General features: G+C 46.0%; 1 protein-coding gene across 15 annotated transcripts in view; it reads left to right on the top strand.

Annotated features, from left to right (window-relative positions):
• EFCAB6 (EF-hand calcium binding domain 6) overlaps positions 1-20,777 on the top strand; it is a 306,732-nt gene that overhangs the window by 61,252 nt on the left and 224,703 nt on the right. For all 15 annotated transcript variants that reach the window (XM_054543760.2, XM_054543758.2, XM_063722923.1 and 12 more), the window contains 2 exons: positions 16,369-16,505; positions 20,514-20,626. In XM_054543760.2, the coding sequence (XP_054399735.2) occupies positions 16,369-16,505; positions 20,514-20,626 (250 nt within the window). The remainder of the gene's footprint in view (positions 1-16,368; positions 16,506-20,513; positions 20,627-20,777) is intronic.

The raw sequence follows: 20,777 nt of genomic DNA, 5'->3' as shown, positions 1-20,777 counted from the left end.
AGCACTGAGCACGTACTAGGAGCTGTTCTAAGTGCTTTATCATATTAAGGCATTTAATTCCCAGGTGAACCCCATGAGGCAGGTGCTGTTGTTATCCCATATTGATATGGAAGGAAGCTGAGAACAGAGGTTAAGTAGGCATATGTTGATGCTTACTTTGCATTCAGCAAATGTGACAACTTGTTACACCTGTAGTTAGACCCAGTCCATCACAGAGAGAAGTCTTTCTGTTCATCATCACCGCACAAGTCAATGGAGCTTTGTGTTCCAACCACAGAGTTGCCTTTCTGTCCACGGAGCATCTACCTCAAGTGGTCATTTGGGAGTTTTCTTCCCTTTTCTCTCTGGTGTCCTGCCTTTCACACTCCCTCCACCTCATCAGTCTTTCATGCACCCTGTCTGCCTGTGGGGTCCCAGCTTCATCCTGGAGTGGTGGCAGTGCCCGAGACCTCAGACAGCTTCCTCACATTCTTCAGGCGAGGACTGCCAGGAGAGAAAGAACTTGAACAAAGATGCAGTGTGTTGCCAGGCTAACGAAATGTCAGGTTTTTTACTCCATCTTTCATTTGTCAACTCCCGACAAGAGGTGAAGATAGGAGTGGCTAAGACAGGAAGAAAATCCCATCTTACCACCTAAGGTGAGGTGAGGGCTCATTGTAAGCCCTGTTGAGGGAAGTACTGAGAAACAGGAAGCTATTCTGACCTGTATAGGAATACGGTGTACGTTCAGAAGGTCGTGACTCTCCCCCTCACAAAAAAAATATGTTCTTCACTGAAGACTAAAATTAAAGAATGTATATTCAGTTAAAGAAATATATAAAGAAAAAGAAAGCGTCCTAAGCCCCAGGCTGTTTGCTCTTGTACCATGTCACTACCCAAGTCAGGGAATTCTCAGAAGAAAAAAATGCTTGAAGGTTCGGGCACCATGATGCCAGAACGTCTGGTCTACCCAGTCGGCTGTGACAAGCGTGTCTGTTGGACACCGAGTGATCTGACACAGGTTTTTATGGGATTACCCTGGTGCCTTGGAGGTGTGTGGAGATAGTCATTTCAGAAGCAATTAGTAAATAATTATAATTGCTGAGCTGCTGGCTTGCTCTGTAATATCCTCATGAAGAAGAGACAAAAGTGGTGGGTAGATTCATTCTCTTAAAGAGGTGAATTTTCTTTAAAAAGACATTTAAAAATTTAATATTCAAGGATAAAGAATCAGTCGTTAGAATCACCACCATTTCATAAACACACCTTAATTTTATAACACTACATCAGCATGAATGAATAGACTGGAATGCAGTCTGTTTGCCTAACAAAAAGCCTGTGTCAAGCTCAAAATGAGGCCATTTACTAAAACAAGCAAGCTCTTGGTTAATTCCTAATATTCCCCTAATCCTACTTTCATCAGCTCTACTTTGCTGCACTTGGTATTAATTGCCTATTGTAGTAGGTATTTGAACACATCTCCTCTTTCATCTGAAGAAAATATTAGCATATCGTAGAGCTGTTGGGACAGATTGTATCTGAGGCACTTTTTCCTCCCCGCAGAAAAGCCTATCAATCATAACTGAATATAGTGATTAATAATGTCACAGCTTTTATTCTTGTGTCTACGTGCATCTAAATGAAGAGTAGCGCTTATATTTTGATCTAGAGAATCTCACACCACAAAATAATCTGTTGGCATTTTATTAAAAAATTATATTGAGAATACTTCTACCCCAGGACCTATTTTTGGTTGCTGTATCATTAATTTACTAAAGCCTTCATGAAGGAACTACAGCAAAGATTCTGCAATATCAGAATTTGCAATTATTTCAGACTAAGTTTTTTTTTTGTCTTCCTGTGTGTGACAAATTAATAGTGCAAACACAAGATTGTAGGGGTAAATGTTTAAAGCAGCATGGCGTGGGGGTACAGTCTGGAGCTCTGGCCTTAGCAAGCCCAAGCGTGCATTTGAACACGGACACAGACTCTCTGAGTGATCATGAGCAAGCTAGTCTTGCCTCTTTCGAGACTTTCCCCACGTGTGAACTGGGTGAACAATTTTGCAAGGTTTTCTCAGTGTTGTTGGGATTCTATGTGAGAATAAATATAAAATGAACTCACCATAGTGCTGGGCACATAGAAGTTACTGAACAAAATTAGGAGTTTGTATTTAGAGGACACAAAGCATACGAGTTCTTACATGGGAAGTTAAAGGATGGCATGCAATCATCTAGGGCAGCAGTCCCCATCCCCCAGGCTGCAGACCTGTACTGGTTGGTGGCCTGTCGGGAACTAGAATGCACAGCAGGAGGTGAGCGGTGGGCAAATGAGCATCACCGCCTGAGCTCCGTCTCCTGTCAGATCAGCAGCGGCATTAGATTCTCATAGGAGCACGAACCCTATTGTGAACTGCGCATGCGAGGATCTGCGTTGCACGCTCCTTATGAGAATCATCTAACTAGTGTCTGGTGATCTGAGGTGGAACAGTTTCATCCCGAAACCATACCCCCTCACCCCTGGTCCATGGAAAAATTGTCTTCCACAAAACTGGTCCCCAGTACCAAGAAGGTTAGGGACCGCTGCTCTAGGATTGAAAGCTACTAGGGGAAGAATAAGAGGGCTATATGCTGAGGGTGCCCACATTTATGTCTCCTTCTGAGGCCCCAGACTCACCAGTGTCCACAGACAAAAACGTAACTCGTGACTGTCCTCCTGCCCCACCCCAAGAATCCTTCCTCCCAGGTCAGTAAATGGTTCTACCACTCATCATTCATTCAAGCAGAAACCAAGGACCAGTCTTGATTACCTCTCCCTTACCAGTGCCCCTCCCATATCCAGGCCATCAGCAAGTTATGTCTACTGTATCCTGAACTAGATCCCAAACCCGGACACTTCTGATCCATCCCTACTGCCATCATTATACCTAAGCCACCATCGTTGCTGGCCTGTGCTTTGTCAGTGACTCCTTAGCTGGGTTTCCCGTTGCCTCTCTTGCCTCTTACAATCTGCATTCCACACGACAGCCAGAGTTATCCGTTCAAAACATAAGCCAGAGCCCATCAGGCTTCTCTGGTGACATACCCATGTCTTTTGCTTGTGCATCGAGTAAACTTCAGTTAAATGCCCCAGCTTTCAGGGCTCTACACGAGAGAGCTCTCCAGTGAGATGTCTTTTGACTACCCTATCTAAAACTGTACATTTTCTGTAACATGTAGAACATTCTGAAATGTTGTTTGTTTACTTGTTTATGACTGGGATCCGTGTTCTGTGGGAGCAGGCACCTTTTCTGTCCTGTCCACTGCGGTAACTTTAGTGCCTTGAACAGTTCCTGGAGCCTGATATACACTCAGTAAATAATTATTGTATGAATAAAGAAAGTTTTGTAGAAAAGTTCATATTCCTTGGAATAGCCAGGAACAATTGGATGAGAAAGGTGTTATTGGAGCTTGAGTTTGGACCATAGATAGACTTGCAATGCACGTTGAGGATGGGGTAGGGGAAGAGATGTGGGGTAGTTTTCAGAATTGCAACCTGGCATAAGAAAAGGACATGAGGAGAGGGAAGCTGGGATGTGGCCAGAGCACCGCAAGTAGACAAGCCCTGCGGCTATTCTGTAGAGTTATGTTTCTCAAGGCAAGTTGGGACAGATCAGTTTTGAAAGGTAGACTGGAGGAAAAGATGCATTTGAAGGCCAGGTTTTAACGCTTAGGCATGGGTCAGGAGGAGTATGACTGAAGGTTTCTGATAAGGGGGTTATGATGTATTTAGGAGAGTGCTGTCAGCAGCGTCATGGGTACATTTGCTGGGAAAGCAACTGGAGTCAGGGGTACCTGTTGCCAGGCTTGGAAATCATGGGTCACCCTCTTACCATCATCATCTGCATTTGTTGAGCACCTACTGGTGTTGTGGGGACACCATGTGGTTATTGGGGATACAAAGAAGACTAAGGCCTGGTTCTTGTCCTCCAGAAACGTAAAATCACCTTGGGAACACAAGCATAAGCAACACGTTATGATGGTTTACAAATGTGTTTATTGGGTGGTATATCACCTAGATCAAGAGGAATTAGGGAATAAAGTGATACAAGTTGCTCATACTGACAGCTGAGAGATGTGGACAGTAAACTCTCTAAGACTTTGTAAGAGAAAGTCACCCCTATTGGCTACTGGGGAGGCACCCAGGGAGGGTGATTGGTTTGAACCAGGCCTTAGAGGAAGGGTAAGACTTCAGATGGTGTGTACATACCAGGGGCTCATTAAGTCTAGGAATTCATGAATGAACAGAAGAAGGCAGGCAGGAGGGCACAGGGTGGGTTTTCTCCCACCAACTGGATCAATTTGCCAGGAGGAAAGATGTCTACGGGGGTGAACGAGGAGGACGTAGGCACTCCCAGCTGAGTGTGCACTGAGTGAACTAACAGTCTTCCTCCCCAAACCTGCAACATATTCTACATTGTTGATCTCATCCACTCAGGTCACCAAGGCAGAAACTGGGCGCCACTTTGACTTTCTTTTCTCTCACTCTCTACATACAGTTAACCACTAGGTCCTGCAGATTTGGTCCCCTAGAGCCGGCCCCAGCTTCTCCAGTGCTGTTCCCCTAGTCCTTGAGGATTCACAATGTACGTTAGCATAGTGAAGGCTCAGAGGAGGCTGCCGTATAGAAATCTATTGAATGTTGCTGCAGCCAGCCTTTCCGTGCATGTATTTGTTTAGCTCTAGATCCAGAAGAACTTGTGTTTGGAGGAACGCCGTTTTGGGAAATGCTGGGGGAGATGACAGACAAGGTCTTTTTCTACTCTAAAATGTGATTCTGGTCTATTTCTTAGGTGAGGTGGTCTGTGGCTGGCTAGGCTCTTGGCAAAGTGTTATAGCCACGTGGCAGTACCCAGCATTGGCCCAGCCTGGGAAGCTTTTCACATAACCTGAACAGTCTTCTTCAGTTTGTCTTTCTCAAAGCAGCATCCTCTCCCATGAGGTCCAGACAAGCAGTAGGATGCTGGGTCAGCATGGTGGCTTCTGATCTTCCAGGCTTGCCCCTGCTGGTGTGCAGCTCTGTCGTATGAGTGAGCTGAGGCCAGGGCTCTTAGGGGCCCCAAGATTCTTGGCCTGTGGCATCTGAGGTGGAGTACCCATCCTATGAGTGTGGGCTGGGTAAGAAAGAAAGGAAAGAAAGGAAACATTTCTTATAGATCGGCAGCCCTTTTTAAAATTTTAATTTCTAATTTTTTGTAGAGATGGTGTCTTACTATATTGCCCAGGCTAGCCTTGAACTCCTAGCCTCAAGCAATCTTCTTGCCTCAGCCTCCCACAGTGCTGGGGTTACAGGCATGAGCCACCACACCCAGCCTGGCACCCTTGTAAGTCCCACAGTTTATAGACGGGGCACCTTTTCATAGCTGTATCATAAGCTCAATGGGTAGCTAGAGTTTCTTAAAAGAAGTCTATAAGCTATACATTACAGGTAAGCATTTTAAAAATGAAAAATCGAATGTGGGGGAAGGTTTACGTGGCCTGTGGACTTTATATAAGCACGAGTTTCCCTCTTCATCGTGGCTGCAAGGAGACCCCCGAACCAGAGTTTTGCTTCATTGTGTCAACTATGACTTTTAGGTTTCTTTAGCTCATTTTTTCGGGGTCAGCTTTCTTTTCTCCATTTTTGTGGATCTTATTTGGATATCTTTTTCGGTAAGCTTGTTCGATTTTTGGTAAAGGCAGGGTATGCCTATGTTCGGTGGGCAACTGCCAGAGCAATGAGGGCATCAGCCCAGAGGCAGGGAGGCGAGGCTTTTGTGAAAGGTGAGCGATGCCCGGCCCCCGCTTCCCGCTTGTCCCCGGATTGGAAGTTTGTGTTTATGAGGTTCTGAATGTAGTCTAATTTTTTCCTATCTGGTTTGGCGCATCTCTACCAGCTGGTAAATAGGAAATGTTCACGGTAGGAAGCCAATACTCTGCAGAGTGTAAACAGATGGAATCGATATAAAGTGACAAGTTAGACTGTGCTATTGAGAATACAGAGCCAAAACTAAGAACATAACAGTCAAGCTACTTATTTCGTTCCAGTTCATTTAGTCCTGAATAGTGCTTCATATCTGCACAGCTGTGTTGTTCTTTTTTCCCCCTTCCTTTCTTCTGGGTTGATAATGACAATTTCAAAGAAAAACTTTAATTAAAGATTTTATACAAAATAGCCAAAAGTAGAATAATAAGGAAAATGAGCATTGATGTGTTTATTGTAAGAGAAATCCTTTTTCATGGTTTCATTTCAAATCTGTACTTCTTAAATTTAAAATGAATTTAGTGGTGGAGACAGAAAGGTGCCAGACTGACAGCCGTGGGTGCTGAACTCTTTCCGCTTGCTGCTGAGCCAAGATGTGGGGGTGCCCGAAGCCCCCTCCCCTTGGGGCTCAGTCTCAGTCTACAGGCAGGCGGGTGGGATGCGGTTCCTGACCCCCTTCTCTTAGAAGCCAGGCGAGAAAAAGTGGCTCCGGGTGAGGAGCTGCACAGAAAACAGCTACACGGAAGCCAATAAGAATGAAATTGTAGAAGGTTTAAGTTCGTCTGCAGGTTATGCTGTGGCATGAAGAAGCTTGGCCTGCCTCTGGGAAGGGCCACGTTAGTGCCAGGCCTCCAGAGGGATTGTTTTCCAGGTGGAGTGGGAATTCTGGGCTTCAGAGGGGAAACATTCAGCCTTTTCTCATCTTCTTTAAAGCCTGGGTGGTCAGATTTATTTGAGTTCACAGTTTTCCTTCCTGGAGCTCAAAGTGCTATAAAAAGAATTTTAAACAAAGAACTCTGGAGTAATAATAGCATCCATGGTTAGCAGTTTATGACACCATCTGAACTCAGTGGGGTACAAATATGAAGCAGTTTGATTTCTTAGCTCTCAGTTTTCTCCAACAGGAGCTGCTGCATCTCCTGCTCTTGTCCCATAGGAATATCTTCAGCAGATCTGGTGGCTCTCTGGTCACATTTAGGTCTAAACAGGTCCAGTGCAGGCGAGTTCAGTTTAAACCTCAAGTGTGGGGCTGGTTCAGCATGCCCTTCTCAGCTCCTCCCAACCCGAGGGCCCTGGAGTGGATAGGGCTTGCTCACTGGCTGTACCTACCTCCCTCTTTCTGCTTCCTCTCTCCCCCAGATCATGGGGTCTGTGATGAGGGCTGGGGAAGGAGAGCATGTCTCTCTCTCCCTTACCTGGGTCCTCTCTGGGAAGCTCTCCTATAGGGCCCGTGGGGAGTAATTAGGACAGTGCTTTGGGGGCCTCTGAACTTCATGGTTTCCTGTTGAGGAAGATCAGCCCTGACTTAGCCCACTGTGGACCGCCTCAGCTCCCACTCCTGGTGGTCCAGCTCACTTCCTTTGGCTGCTTGTGTCCCCTCCCCTGATGAGCAGTCCCTTGGGAGCAGGACAGCTCAAGCTTTCTACCTTTCGTGGTGTCCTCTTAACCCATGGAAAATTCACAAGTCCCGTCCATACCAAAACAGGTGTTCAGGCTGCTTTCATCTGCTGCTTCTGCCCTGCTCCGTTGTGTCTGTCTGAGTTTCGGTTCCTCTTCCCAGTTAGGTGCAGAGCAGATCACTGAATCCACTGGGAAATGAGATGCCTGTCTACCCTTTTTGCAGGTTCCTGTCGTGTCTCTACAAGAATTGTCTTGGCTTGCGATCTCCCCACCTACCCACCCACTCATCCATCCACCCATCCATCCTTCATCATCCATCCCCACATCCATCTGTCCATAGCCCTTCCATCCATTCATTCATCATCCATCCATTCATCCATCTACCCATCTATCCATCATCCACCTACCCATCCATCCGTCCATAACTCATTCATTCATTCATTCATTCATCATCCATTCATCCATCCATGCATCGATAACCCATTCATTCATTCATTCATTCATCATTCATCCCTTCATCCATTCATTCATCCATTTATCTATCCATCATCCACCCACCCATCCATTCACCCATCTGTCCCATTCATTCATCATCCATCCATTCATCCACCCACCTACCCATCCGTCCATCCACTCACCCACACATCCATCCATCCACCTAACAGTTATTCGTTGATCCAGGCCCTAGTCTTGGCTCTGGAGTCATGCCTATTCAAGACCTTCCTCCATCTCTAGGCTTCTGTTTTCTTAGTCTAGGCAATGGTGCTGTGGAGGGTGAGGGGTGAAGGAGGGACTGGGGTTGGGGAGAGTAATGCCGGTTCAGCCGCTTAATATTCCCTGACATGGATGTGTGGTTATTGGGATCTCTATTCTTAGCCTTTGATCCTAGTCAGCAATTCTCATTTCACCACCATTTATTGAATGTGTTCCATGTGTGAAGCACCTGCACACGTGAGCTCCTTTCATCTTAAGCACACACCACACACCTATATCCTTATTCATTCTCATTTCACAGGCAAGGAAGCTGAAGTTAGAGGAATCAGGCTGCTTTCCCCAGGTTACCTGAATAACAGGTGCAGAGCTGGGATTTGAAGCCTCATTTCAGAGCCTGTGACTAGTCACTACATCATTCTGCCCTTCAGGTCCCTTGTGGAGAGGAAGGAGGCAAAGAGGTGATTTGATACACTGGGATTGTCCAGTGGGGATCGCTCCAGCCCAGAGCAGTTATGTGCCTTTCAGTGGGCAAACCACCCTGCCTGGGAGAGGGTTCATTTACCCCACTCTCCGGCTTTCATCTTAAAGGTCAGACAGTCTCTGCTTGTAGTAACATTTATAATTCTGCCCTTCATCAGTTCACCTAAATCTTTTTAATTGAATATTTTGTCTTGCTATTACTTTTTACAAAAATTTATTGTTTTTATTTTTAGTGATCACTTCCTTCTTTTACTTCACTCCTATGTGACATGGGGCTTCATTTCCTTGCTTTAAATGTTAGGTAACGGGCTTGGCTTATGCAGCCGCACTTTGGAACTTCAGAGCTTTCTGTCTTGCCTTCCCCAGCCTTGCTCTCCAGCCAGAAGAGCCCAGTGGGTTTGGTCTCATGGTGCTCCCCTAGATCACTTGCTTCAGCCATCATGCTGAGGTCTGAACAACTACCCAGACCTGGCTCTAAGGACACCTAGAGGGTCAGATACTATCCTGCTCCCAGGGTCTGCAGTGCTGCGGTGGTGGCCGGGGTACAGTGGAGGGGCCGGGGTGCAGTGGGGATGCTGGGAGGGCAGCATCTGCTCAGGCACAGGGCTAGCATACAGCCCTGAGCAGGGCTCAGGGAGTCAGGCTGGAATCAGCGCCAGGCTCGGCGGGGGCTGTGCAGGGTGGGGCTGGGACCAGGTCTCTGGCCAGGAGAGGGGCAAGAGGGTTGGGACCAGACTCTCTGGGACCACGCAGGCCCATTTCCTGGCTCTGAGCCTTTAATTTAAGGCATAGTTAGCTGTTGCTTTGGTTTCCTTTTAAAATCTTCAGTGCTTTTCGTCGTGTTTGTGCACAAAGAACTCCCCTGAAACTTCCTCACTCACTCAGATGTAAGTAAGCGAGGACGGCGTGTAGGGTGGCGGAGTGGAATATGGGTCAGCGAACTTTTTCCATAAAGGGCTCAGGAGTAAATATCTTCCCAACTATTCCACTCGGCCCTTGGAGGGGAAAGCAGTCCCTAGACAATATGTAAATGAGTGGGCGTGGCTGTGTGCCAATACAATTTATTTATGGATACTGAAATTTGAAATTCACATAACTTTCGCATGTCATGAAATATTAGCCTTGTTTTGATTTCTTTTTCAACCATTTAAAAATGTTAAAAACCATTCTTAGCTTGCAGGTGTACGGAATCAGGTGGTGGGCAGTAGTTTGCCACACCTGGAATGAAGGGAGTTAGGTCTCCATGGGTAATGACGTCAGGTGATACTGGAGGCAAGATGTTCTTTTCTGAGAAGCATGCTGGTTCGGAGGGAGGCTGCAAGAAGCAGGGACCTTTCCCCTTTTGTTATCGGTGCAGCGTTTTTTCCCTCTCTTGGTGGGTTTGGCTCTCTGAGCACTCCTCCCGCCAGGCGCTGGGGAGTTGAAGGGTGGAATGGAATGACAGGTGAGCAGGGACCAGGTCTCCCCTGCCCCTAGGGGAAGGAGCTAGTTACCAAGTGCAGGCAGAAATAAACCAAGATGGCAGGGTGGAAGTCAGGGTTCTACCCATGGCTGGATGTAGGGATAATTAGGAAAGCCAGAAGAGAAGATACCGAATCCTGCCCCAGAGTGGACAGTAGCAGGACAGGGAAGGGCCGCAGACACGGCGTGCGAATCCACTCTGCATGTATACTTATGGGCATCCGCTGCGTCCGGGCACTATTCTGAGCCCTGAAGATAGGGCAGCAAACAAAACCAACTTCCTGCTTCATGGAATTTACATTTCAATGGAGGAAGAAAGACAATAAACAGCTACAGAAATAAATAGGAAATGGTCCAGGTGTTGATGAATGCTAAGAAGAAAAATGAAGCAAGTGGCCAGCAGAGGATGAAGGTGCGCTTTCAAATAGGCAAGTGAGGAAGGCCTCAGCGGCGGCGTGGGATGGAGACCTGAACGAAGGCAGGGAGGGAGGCATGAGCAAGCTTCGTGTATGTAAGAAAGAAGGAAGAGGCCCCATAACTGAGGCAGAGTGAGAAGGGGCAGATAAAGCAGGGGTCAGACCATCTATAAATAGGAGGTCACAGCGGGTGAGAAGAGCCCCAGTACGCTTGTGAATTCAAAGTCAGTCAGCATGGCTGGAGCCCGGAGCCCAGAGACCGTGGCTGGGAGAGGAGGGGGTGGGGTGTGCACAGTCACTATTGTCGGGAGCCTTAGCTTAGCCATTTTATGCTTCTTCTTACTTTTTTCTTCTCTCCTCCCCTGTGTGGGACAAGTCTTGGACACCACGGCCCTAACTTTGTTGCCTTTGATAAGCCTCACCATCTGCAGCTCAGTTCTTCAGCCCTTGCCAAACTTCAGTCTGACAAATGATAAGAGCCTTGGAGACGTCGCTCTGGTGGGTGTGAGCTCGCTGCCAGGTTGCCGCTTCCCGGTGCTCACGCTGGAGATCCATATGGGTTGCTCTGGGGTTTTAAAAAAGCGCATCGCCTCATGTCCTCCATTTTACCAAAGGAGGTAAATCTGGCTTTGGCAGCAGACAAAGTGCAGAGATTTTTATCTGGCCATGAGAGCAGGCGCTGTCAGTGGCTGGGGCTCCCTCTTTTAGACAGAGCGGTGGAGTGGAGGACAGAGGCACCGGAGCCGGCTTTGCTTCTGCTGGTGCCTTTCCCTCTCGTCTGCACTCAGTATTCCCAGTTTTGGATACTGAGGCCATGTTAGCCAGTGTTCTTTGGTTGTCAGCTGTTCTCTAGTCAGGAGGCTGGTATAGAGTTAAGCATGGGGCTCTGCACATAACAGACATCCGTTCAGTTCGTGTTTGTGCGAAGATCATGTTATTGTAATCATCATGACATTGACACGGAATGTCATCATGACTGCACTCAGGATTGGTCCTGAATGCGTGGGCCAGTCGACTGAGGAGGTATTTGCAGACATAACACAAGGCTCCCACAGAGTGTGGCTCTTTTCAGGCAGGTGAGGAGGAGACAGATTCATTCATTCCAACAGATACTCACTGAGTGTCCACACTGTGCCAGATGCTGTCCTAGAGCTGGGGCCATGAACAAACCTTGCTCTCAGAGGGGGAGACGGACCATGAAAACAAAAGGAGGTGATGCCAGTTGAAGAGGAGTTTGGAGAGAAGATAAGAGGATTGGGGGTGAGGAGTCCTAATTTGCATGGTGATTAGGGAGGGCCTTTCTGGGCCAAGACCTGAATGAAGCCAGGGAGTGAGCCAGTATCGGGGGAAGAATGTTCCAGGCAGAAGGAGCAGCAAGCGCCAGCGCCTTGAGGCGGGAGGGGCTGAGCAGTCATGGGGAGCAGCGGAGTCTGGTGTGGCCAGAAAGCAGCAGGTGGGGGTCAGGTGGAGGGAGACATGGCTGGGGGTGGCCAGGAGCCAGTCACGTGTGGCCTGGTGGGTCACAGCGAGTAGAATGGGAGCCCTGGGGGGTTTTGGCCACAGAGGGCATGCTCAGACTCACATTTAAACATAAACTCCTTGGCTGCTTCTTGGAGCCAAGTGTGGAGGCTGGAGGACCAAGCGGGAGGCTTGCACTAGCCCGGAGTGCGGGGAGAAGCGGGGTGGGGGTGGTAAGACATGATTGAATTCTGGAAATGGTCTGGAGGGAGGGGCTGATGGGCTTTCCTGGTAGACTGGATATGGGATGTGAGCAAAAAGGAACCCAGTAGAATGGGTTTACCGTTTGTTGGGATGGGAGACTGTGGGTAGAGCAGCTTGGGTTTGGTAAACCTGAGATGTCTATTAAGAGTCTCAAGGTGGACGTCATATGGGCAGCTGGATATTCTAAGCTGGGCTCTGAGAAGAGTGCGGGGCTCAAGACAGACGTGGGAGTCATCAGTGGGACATTGAGGCCACAGGAGTGAACCACCAAGAAGTTAGTGTGGTCAGAGAAGCAGAGAGGGCTGAGGACTGAGTCCTAAAATGCTCCAGGCTGAGAGATGGGAAGAGGAGGAGGAACTAGCAAGGGAGACTGAGAAGGAGACTCTAAGGAGGCTGGAGGAGAAGGAGAGAGAGCGTTGGCTCTGGAAGCTAAGTAGCAAAAGTGTCTCAAGGAAGAGGGGCCAAGCAGCTGTGTCAAAGGCGGCTGCTGGGACAGCAAGATGAGGACTGAGAAGTGGCCCTTGGGTTTAACAAGGTGGAAGTCTTTGGTCACGCTGACAAGAACAGTGTTTGTGCAGTAGTGTGGACAGAAGTGATTGGAGAGGTTTTAAGAGAGGGGGACACATTGGAGATAATCTTGAGGGAATTTCAGTCCAAGGGAATGGGTGACTGGAGGAAGAGGTGAGGCAAGGAGGGAGGTTCTGTTTCTGAGACAGCTCATCTTCCTGGGGTGACCTAAGAGGGAGTAGGACGGGCAGGAGCACTTCGTCACCTGAGGACAGGGTCAGGGTCATGTGCGTCACGTGGCCCCACCTGGCCATAGGTAGGATCACGGAGGTTCATCCCTTGATCCCTTACAACAGGACAGGAGGCACCTGTCTCATGTGGGGGTGGAGCCAGGCCAGCTGCAAGTGGGTGCGGGGAATGGGAATGCTGTCTTTTAGTTGTTTCTGTTTTCTCTGTTAAATAAGAGGTAAGGTTGTCAGTAAAGCAGGAGGCGGGAGGAAAAATTGGAGGTTAGGAGAGTGGAGAAGGTGGGAATGGCTGTGTGGATGGGGTATGTGCAAGTATGTGTGTGAATGATGGTGTGTATGACAGTATATGCACTTGTGTGTGAGTATATGTGCAAGAGAATGTGGGTGTATGTGTATGTGTGTGATGGTGTGTGTGTGATTATATGTACAAGTGTGTGTGCATGTGAGTATATGCACAGGTGTATGTGAATATATGTGTGAGAGTGATGGTGTGTGTGTGAGTATATGTGCATGTATGTGTGTGTGAGTGATGGTGCGTGTGAGTATATGTGCATATGTATGTGAATATGTGTGTGAGAGGTGTGTGTGAGTATATGCAGGTGTGTGTGTGAGTACATGCGTGTGTGTGTGAATATGTGTATGTGATTGATGGTGTGTGTGCGTACATGCAGGTGTGTGTGAATATATGTGTGTGAGTGATGGTGTCAGTGTGAAAATATGCAGGTGTGTGTGTGCGTACATGCGTGTGTGTGAATATGTGTATGTGATTGATGGTGTGTGTGAGTATATGCAGGTGTGTGAATATATGTGTGTGAGTGATGGTGTCAGTGTGAGTATATGCAGGTGTGTGTATATGTGCATGTGTGTGTGAGTGAATATATGTGTGAGTGATGGTGTGAATGTGTGAGTATATGCACGTGTGTGTGTGTGAGTATATGCAGGTGTGTGTATATGTGTGACTAATGGTGTGAGTGAGTATATGCAGGTGCGTGTGAATATATGTGTGTGAGTGACAGTGTGAGGGTATGTGCAGGTGTGTGTGTATATGTGTGTATGTGTGTGAGTGAATATATGTGTGTGAGTGATGATGTGAGTGTGTATGTGCACGTGTGTGTGAGTATATGCAGGTGTGTGTGAATATGTGTGAGTGATGGTGTGAGTGTGTGAGTATATGTACGTGTGTGTGAGTATATGCAGGTGTGTGTGAATATATGTGTGTGAGTGATGATGTGAATGTGTGAGTATATGCACGTGTGTGTGTATGAATATATGTGCATGTGATGGTGTGTGTGCATGTGAGCATCTGCGTGTGTGTGTGTGAATATATTTGATCGTGTGAATGTGTGAGTATATGCAGGTGTGTGTGTGTGAATGTATGTGCATGTGTGTGTGAATATATGTGCGAATATATGTGTGTGAGTGATGGTGTGGGTACGCAAGTATATGCAGGTGTGTGTGAGTATATGCATGTGTGTGATATGTATATGTGAGTGATGGTGTGAGTGTATTCGAGTATATGTGCATGTATGTGTGTGTGAGAATATATGTGTGTGAGTAATGGTGTGAATGTGTGTGAGTATATGCACAGGTGTGTGTATGAATATATGTGTGTGAGTGATGGTGTGTGTGTGAATATATGTGTGAGTGATGCTGTGTGTGTGAGTATATGCACAGGTGTGTGTACGAATATGTGTGTGAGTGATGGTGTGTGTGCATGTATCTGTGCATGTGTGTGTGAGAATATATGTGTGTGAGTGATGGTGTATGTGTGAGTATATACACGGGTGTGTGTGTATAAATATATGTGTGTGTGTGAGTGATGGTGTGTGTGCATGTGAATATCTGTGCATGTGCATGTATGTGTGTGAGTGATGGTGTATGTGTGAGTATATGCACAGGTGAGTGTGTGTGTGTATGAATATGTGTGTGTGAGTGATGGTGTGTATGCATGTATCTGTGAATATATGTGTGAGTCGTGTGTGTGTGAATATATGCACAGGTGTGTGTGTGAATATATGTGTGTGAGTGATGGTGTATGTGTGAGTATATGCACAGGTGAGTGTGTGTATGAATATGTGTGTGTGAGTGATGGTGTGTGTGCATGTATCTGTGAATATATGTGTGTGAGTGATGTGTGTGTGAATATATGCACAGGTGTGTGTATGAATATATGTGTGTGTGAGTGTTGGTGTGTGTGCATGTGAGTATCTGTGCACGTGTGTGTGACAGTGATGATGTATGGGGTGGACCATGTCAGTAAAGAGGGATCACCACGCAGCACCCGTCCTGGTGGAGTTAATGGTCTCAAGTTAGGAGAGCCAGGGAGGTGCGCCCATTCTCTTCAGCCACATCAGGCCATTTGGACAGGTTTGGAAGAGGTGGTGAGTTGGGTTTACCCCAGGTTAGGGTCTCACCAAGAGAGTAGGAGGGGGCAGAGGGGAGGAGGGAGTCAAGCATATATGCCAAGTGCTGAAGGTGTTGATGGGAGGGTTAGGAAGGAAGTGAGGCTGAGAGGCGTGGAGGAGTGTGGAGGGAGGCCAGAGCTCAGGGGAGGGCCCAGTGGGTCAAGGCTGTGAGCTTCGGGCGCCCAAGGGAGTGAGCTGGAAAGATGGGGGGTGGGCGGCTGCAGCATGGGGCTGGATTGTGCAGTCAGCAGGCCTTGGAAATAACAAGGTGTGGAGTGTGAGCAGGGAGCAGTCAGTTTCCATATCTAACATTGGGGAAATGGTACCTCCTTCAGAGGGGTTGAAAGGCTTCCATCACACAGCTCTGTGCTTGTTTTCTTTGAGTAGTTTAAGGCCAAGAGCACAACTGGGTGCTCCCTGCGGATCTACAGGGTCTATCCTAACGTTGTGTGCATCTGTGCGCCCAATAAATATCCTGGGTGCTCCCTGCAGATCCACAGGGCCTATCCTAATGTCGTGTGCGTCTGTGCACCCGATAAATATCATTTGCTGAATTTGGAGAAGTCTCTACAAAACTTTTCTGTGATATCTTTAAAAAATTTAGAGGGGTTGAAATATACAGTCATATTTTCCAGCTCTTAGTAAAAATAGTTTGCATATGGCTGTGAAAAATAAAAATTGTACAAGTCCAGCCATGCCAGAACTGTAGTTTTTAAGTATCAATTAACAAAGAAGATTTTTTCATATGGCCCTAAAAGGGAATGAATTGTGTATGAGACTTATTGCTTTACATCAGAAAGAGATTTTTTTCTAAATTACTAAGACCATTTACAGAGCAAATTGCCTTGAAAACATTCAATAAATGCAAAGTGTTCTTTTTCCATAGACATGTCATTTTTGCAATGCCTGCCACTGTGAGCCTTTGAAAACATTTTATTTTATAAAAAGTATTAAAAAAAACTTTCATATTTTTATGACCATTTGGTTTCTAACACTAGATCTTTTGACTTTTCCTAAATCACTTTTTATACATAGGTTTTCAAAAACATTAAGACTGTTATGAAAGCCTTTAAGCTCATTGATGTTAACAAGACTGGACTGGTTCGACCGCAGGAGCTAAGAAGGGTTCTGGAGACCTTCTGTTTGAAGTTAAGAGACGAGGAATACGAAAAGTAAGCAAATGAAGGCACGGTGAGAGATTGCTCAGTAGAACTTTTAACCAATTTCAGAATGAGACCTGTTGGGTTCATTGGCTCCATCCATCTCTCATCCTCCCCCCACCTCACACACACACACCTTATATCTCAAAGAGGCACTCACTGGACATTCTCTCATGTTCCTAAAGCTCCCCATGCATTCTCAAAAATGAGAGCTAATGGTTCTCATTCCTTAAACACCCTTGGGGGCCGTCCTCTGGCCTGCAGCTTTGAACACATCCAGGTTATTGGAGTAATCCATCACCAATTGTCTCCTTCCCCACTTGGCACTGTGCCTGTCCCTCCTTCCCACATATTTCTAGTTCACTGTTGATTTTTACTCAAAGCCTGGGGTTAGAAGAATGACAAGTTTCAGGATTCACGCATTGTTGCTGTGCTCCCCGTTGGCTCTGCATCCTGATACAATAATGGAGACTTAATTTTCCTTTGAGGACCGTTGTTGCTGAGGTGGAGAGGTGTGTGGCAGGAGGATGACGAATAGCAGAACATTTAGCTGCTTCATGGCGTTTGAACGCCACCACCGCCTGCTCCTGACTCCAAGGGCAGCACACAGAAGCCTGCACGGGCATTTTTTTGAGCCTTCTATAAACTCCACATCATTTAGAAGAAGCCAAATGTTTGGCTTCTGTGACTACATGAGTTTTGAGTGAAAGCCACTGGAAGATGGGCCCATGTCTAGCTTAATTTCTACAGTACCCAGCCGAGAGGTCCATTCCTTCTTCGTGCCTTTTCTCAAACACTTTGCTAAATACCCTCCAGATCATTAACAAAAGCACCAAGCCTCATTTCACCTGGAGCCCAAGCTTTTCGCATTGCACTGGTGTTCTAAGTTGCTATGAAAATGGGTCCCGGTAGCTCCTTGTATCTCATCAAGACAATGTGGCTGCTGCTAGAAGCAGAGTGGAAGAATTGGCCCCTGAGGCAAGGAAGTCTAGAGGGCATGTGACATGTCACTGACGCTGCAGGGCCTGAAAAGCAGGCAGACTTGAAAAAATGGCATCTCCTTCTCTTTTGAGTATCTTTTTCTTTTTTTTCTCTTTATAACCCACCTCAGAATATAAAAGACATAATAGATGTTTTAATTTTTACATCTTTTCCGGCTGGGAAAGTGTCCAGAATAAGATCCAAACAAAACAAATTAAATAATTTTGTGCACGCAATTATAGAACAGAGGCAGCACTCTTCTAAAACAGGCAATCAAAAAACAAAACAGTGTTTTATTTGACAATAAACCTTGTGTTTGGCACTGCAGTCTCCAACCTAGTAAATCTATAAAAAATGTTGCTGTCTGTTTCCCCATCTCATAAGTATTGAATAATAAAGAACTCCACAAATTTTTATTTGAGATTTTTTTAAGCCTCAAAAACAATGCTATTTTCATAAGGCTTGAGAAACTGAACATAATAGAATTGCTTTCTTTTAGACTCAGAAACACAGAAGATCAAAAGTAGACCATTTCTTCAATTGCTTTAATGCTTTTCTTATTGAAGCTCAAGAATATACTCTTTCCTGGAGAAGCTGCTTCAGTATTAACTTTGTCTTTTTTATTTTTGAGCAAGAAACACAATGCATTTTTGAATCCTCTCTTTTATCTAACAGCTTTCTATTTAATATCAACATTCGGCTCTTGGTGTGGTGGAAATGGCCCAGGCTTTGAAGTCAGGCTGCTGGAGGTGAAGTCTGTGCTCTCTCCTCCCTGGTTCTAGGGCCTCAGGGTAGCTCCTGGGCCTTGTCAAGACTCAGTATTCTCTTAAAGAAATGGGGACTGTCTGGGCATGGTGGCTCACACTTGTAATCCCAGCACTTTGGGACGCTGAGGCAGGCGATCACGAGGTCAAGAGATTGAAACCGTCCTGGCCAACATGGTGAAACCCCATCTCTGCTAAAAGTACAAAAATTAGCCAGGCATGGTGGTGCACACCTCTAGTCCCAGCTACTTGGGAGGCTGAGGCAGGAGAATTGCTTGAACCCGGGAGGCGGAGGTTACAGTGAGCTGAGATCGCACGACTGCACTCCAGCCTGGCGACAGCGCGAGACTCCATCTTAAAAAAAAAAAGGGGGACTGAGCAGCCCACCTCTCAGGGCTGGGATGAAGACTCAACGTAATGTACACAACATGCCTGTGACATGCTTGCACATAGTAGGGCTGATTTCATGGTGACTATCTCATCATCATGAAGACTCCGTGAATGCCCTTTACCCTCTGATGACCTGTTCCATTTAGGCAGCAGACTACTGTCCAACCTACATAAAACAAGAGGCCGGAGATACAATTACCACCAAGCCCCATACTTAATCAGGATATCTCAAAACCCATTGAGTTTTGTGTTTCCCATCTCCCTCCAGCCTACTCTTCACGGCCCTGGAGGCCAGCGTGTTTGATATAGGTGAAATCATTTATGAGCAGCCTTGTAAAACCAGCAAACAAATCACTACAGTTCAGCCTGTTGCCTGAGCAGATGAATGAAACCCAGTTCCAGGTGGTGATGCTGGAGAGGTTTATGAGCTGATTGGAGTCATACCCTTCTCCCCTCAATTGGGCCTTCTGGTTTCTCAAACTTACCACCTCATTTTCACAAGACAGAGACCATAGATGAAAGATGAAGCTGTTAGGGAGTTTCACTGTTAACATCTGGCAGCGATCACACCTAGAGATCATTTATCTTATTAAAACAATAGGCAAGAGTCATCAAAGTGGAAAAAAAGTTATGCATTGAAATAACTACATGGCATTACTCTTTGTTAAATTTGGAAAACAGAAAAATAACAAATACTTTAAGTGATAATTACTAAATTTTTAGAAAGCAGTATGAGATTAGATAATTACAGAAATCAACACATATGGAGATAATATAACCAAACATTTAAAAACTGTCAATTTTTAGAAATGTGATAACACAGAAATGATCTAGGAAACCATTTATCAGGTGGAAGACTTGAATAATAGAAAATTTATTTTTAAAATTCAAACATCTTATTCATCTTAACTTTAAAAAAAGGTTATCTCGGCTGGGCACAGCGGCTCATGCCTGTAATTCCAGCACTTTAGGAAGCTGAGGTGAGCAGATCACTTGAGGCCAGGAGTTCGAGACCAGCCTGGCCAACATGGCAAAACCCCGTCTCTACTAAAAATACAAAAATTAGTCAGGTGTGGTGGTGCATGGCTGTAATCCCAGCTACTCGGTAGGCTGAGGCATGAGAATTGCTTGAACTGGGAGGTGGAGGTTGCAGTGAGCTGAGATTGCAGCACCACACTCTAGCCTGGGCAACAGAGAGAGATTCTGCCTTAAAAAAAAAGAAAAAGGGATCTCAGTATGTTTCAGGAGTAGACAGTGGTTCTCTGTTTTAAAAAGTCTTGTATGTTACATATAAAAATCACAAAATGCTTCAAGAGAAACTTTGCCTTCTCCACCCATCCCTTGTTTTGAAACCATATGCCATCTGTGGGCCTCAGTTTCTCTCTAGAGAAAGGATATGCTCAGTCGAGATCATCTCTGCTGGCTCCTCCACTCAGCTCTCCATTTCTCTGCTTATGGAAATTTCGTGCTGGCTGACTCATTTCCCTCCAATTATTAAAGGCAAATGGGACCTGCTTCTGCTGTCGGAGTGGAGAGGCGGCTGCCGTGCAGACTGAACCCCAGCTCCCCTCCCGCCAGAGTCGGGAGAAACTCTTTAGGTGCTGTCTAGGTAGGGGTATTCCTCAACAGGTCCAGCAACATTTCTGTCTCACTCTAATTTCTATGCATCCATCTGTAGGCTGGAGAAGTGATCTCGAAGTAGCTGCATTTAAAAAAAAAAAAAATCTGACAGTAACATTTTCTGGGGTTTACTTTTTAATTCCCTCTGTAGCTAGAAACAGGCATTAAAATTAATGCCAGCCCGAGTGTAAAGGATACCTTAGTAACAAACTTGCTTCATTTTAGATTCATAATTTCTCATTGCTAAAGAACATTTGTATTTTAGGTTTTCGAAACACTACAACATCCACAACGATACTGCAGTAGATTACAATGTGTTTTTGAAGAATCTCAGCATAAATAATGACTTGAACCTTAGATATTGTATGGGAAATCAAGGTAAGTATTTTTAAAGTATATAGCTAAATATTTCAATATCTTTTGGCATGGTAATTCCTGTTCTTTGAATCTTTCCTGAGGAAATACTTTCCAACACAGAAAATACATTATCTACAAAGCTAGCCATGGTATCGTTATTTATAAGAATAAC

Source organism: Pongo abelii, chromosome 23 (genome assembly GCF_028885655.2).
Source record: "Pongo abelii isolate AG06213 chromosome 23, NHGRI_mPonAbe1-v2.0_pri, whole genome shotgun sequence".
In the NCBI taxonomy this organism is placed as follows: Eukaryota; Metazoa; Chordata; class Mammalia; order Primates; family Hominidae; genus Pongo; species Pongo abelii.
This window is presented reverse-complemented; position numbering and strand designations above follow the sequence as displayed.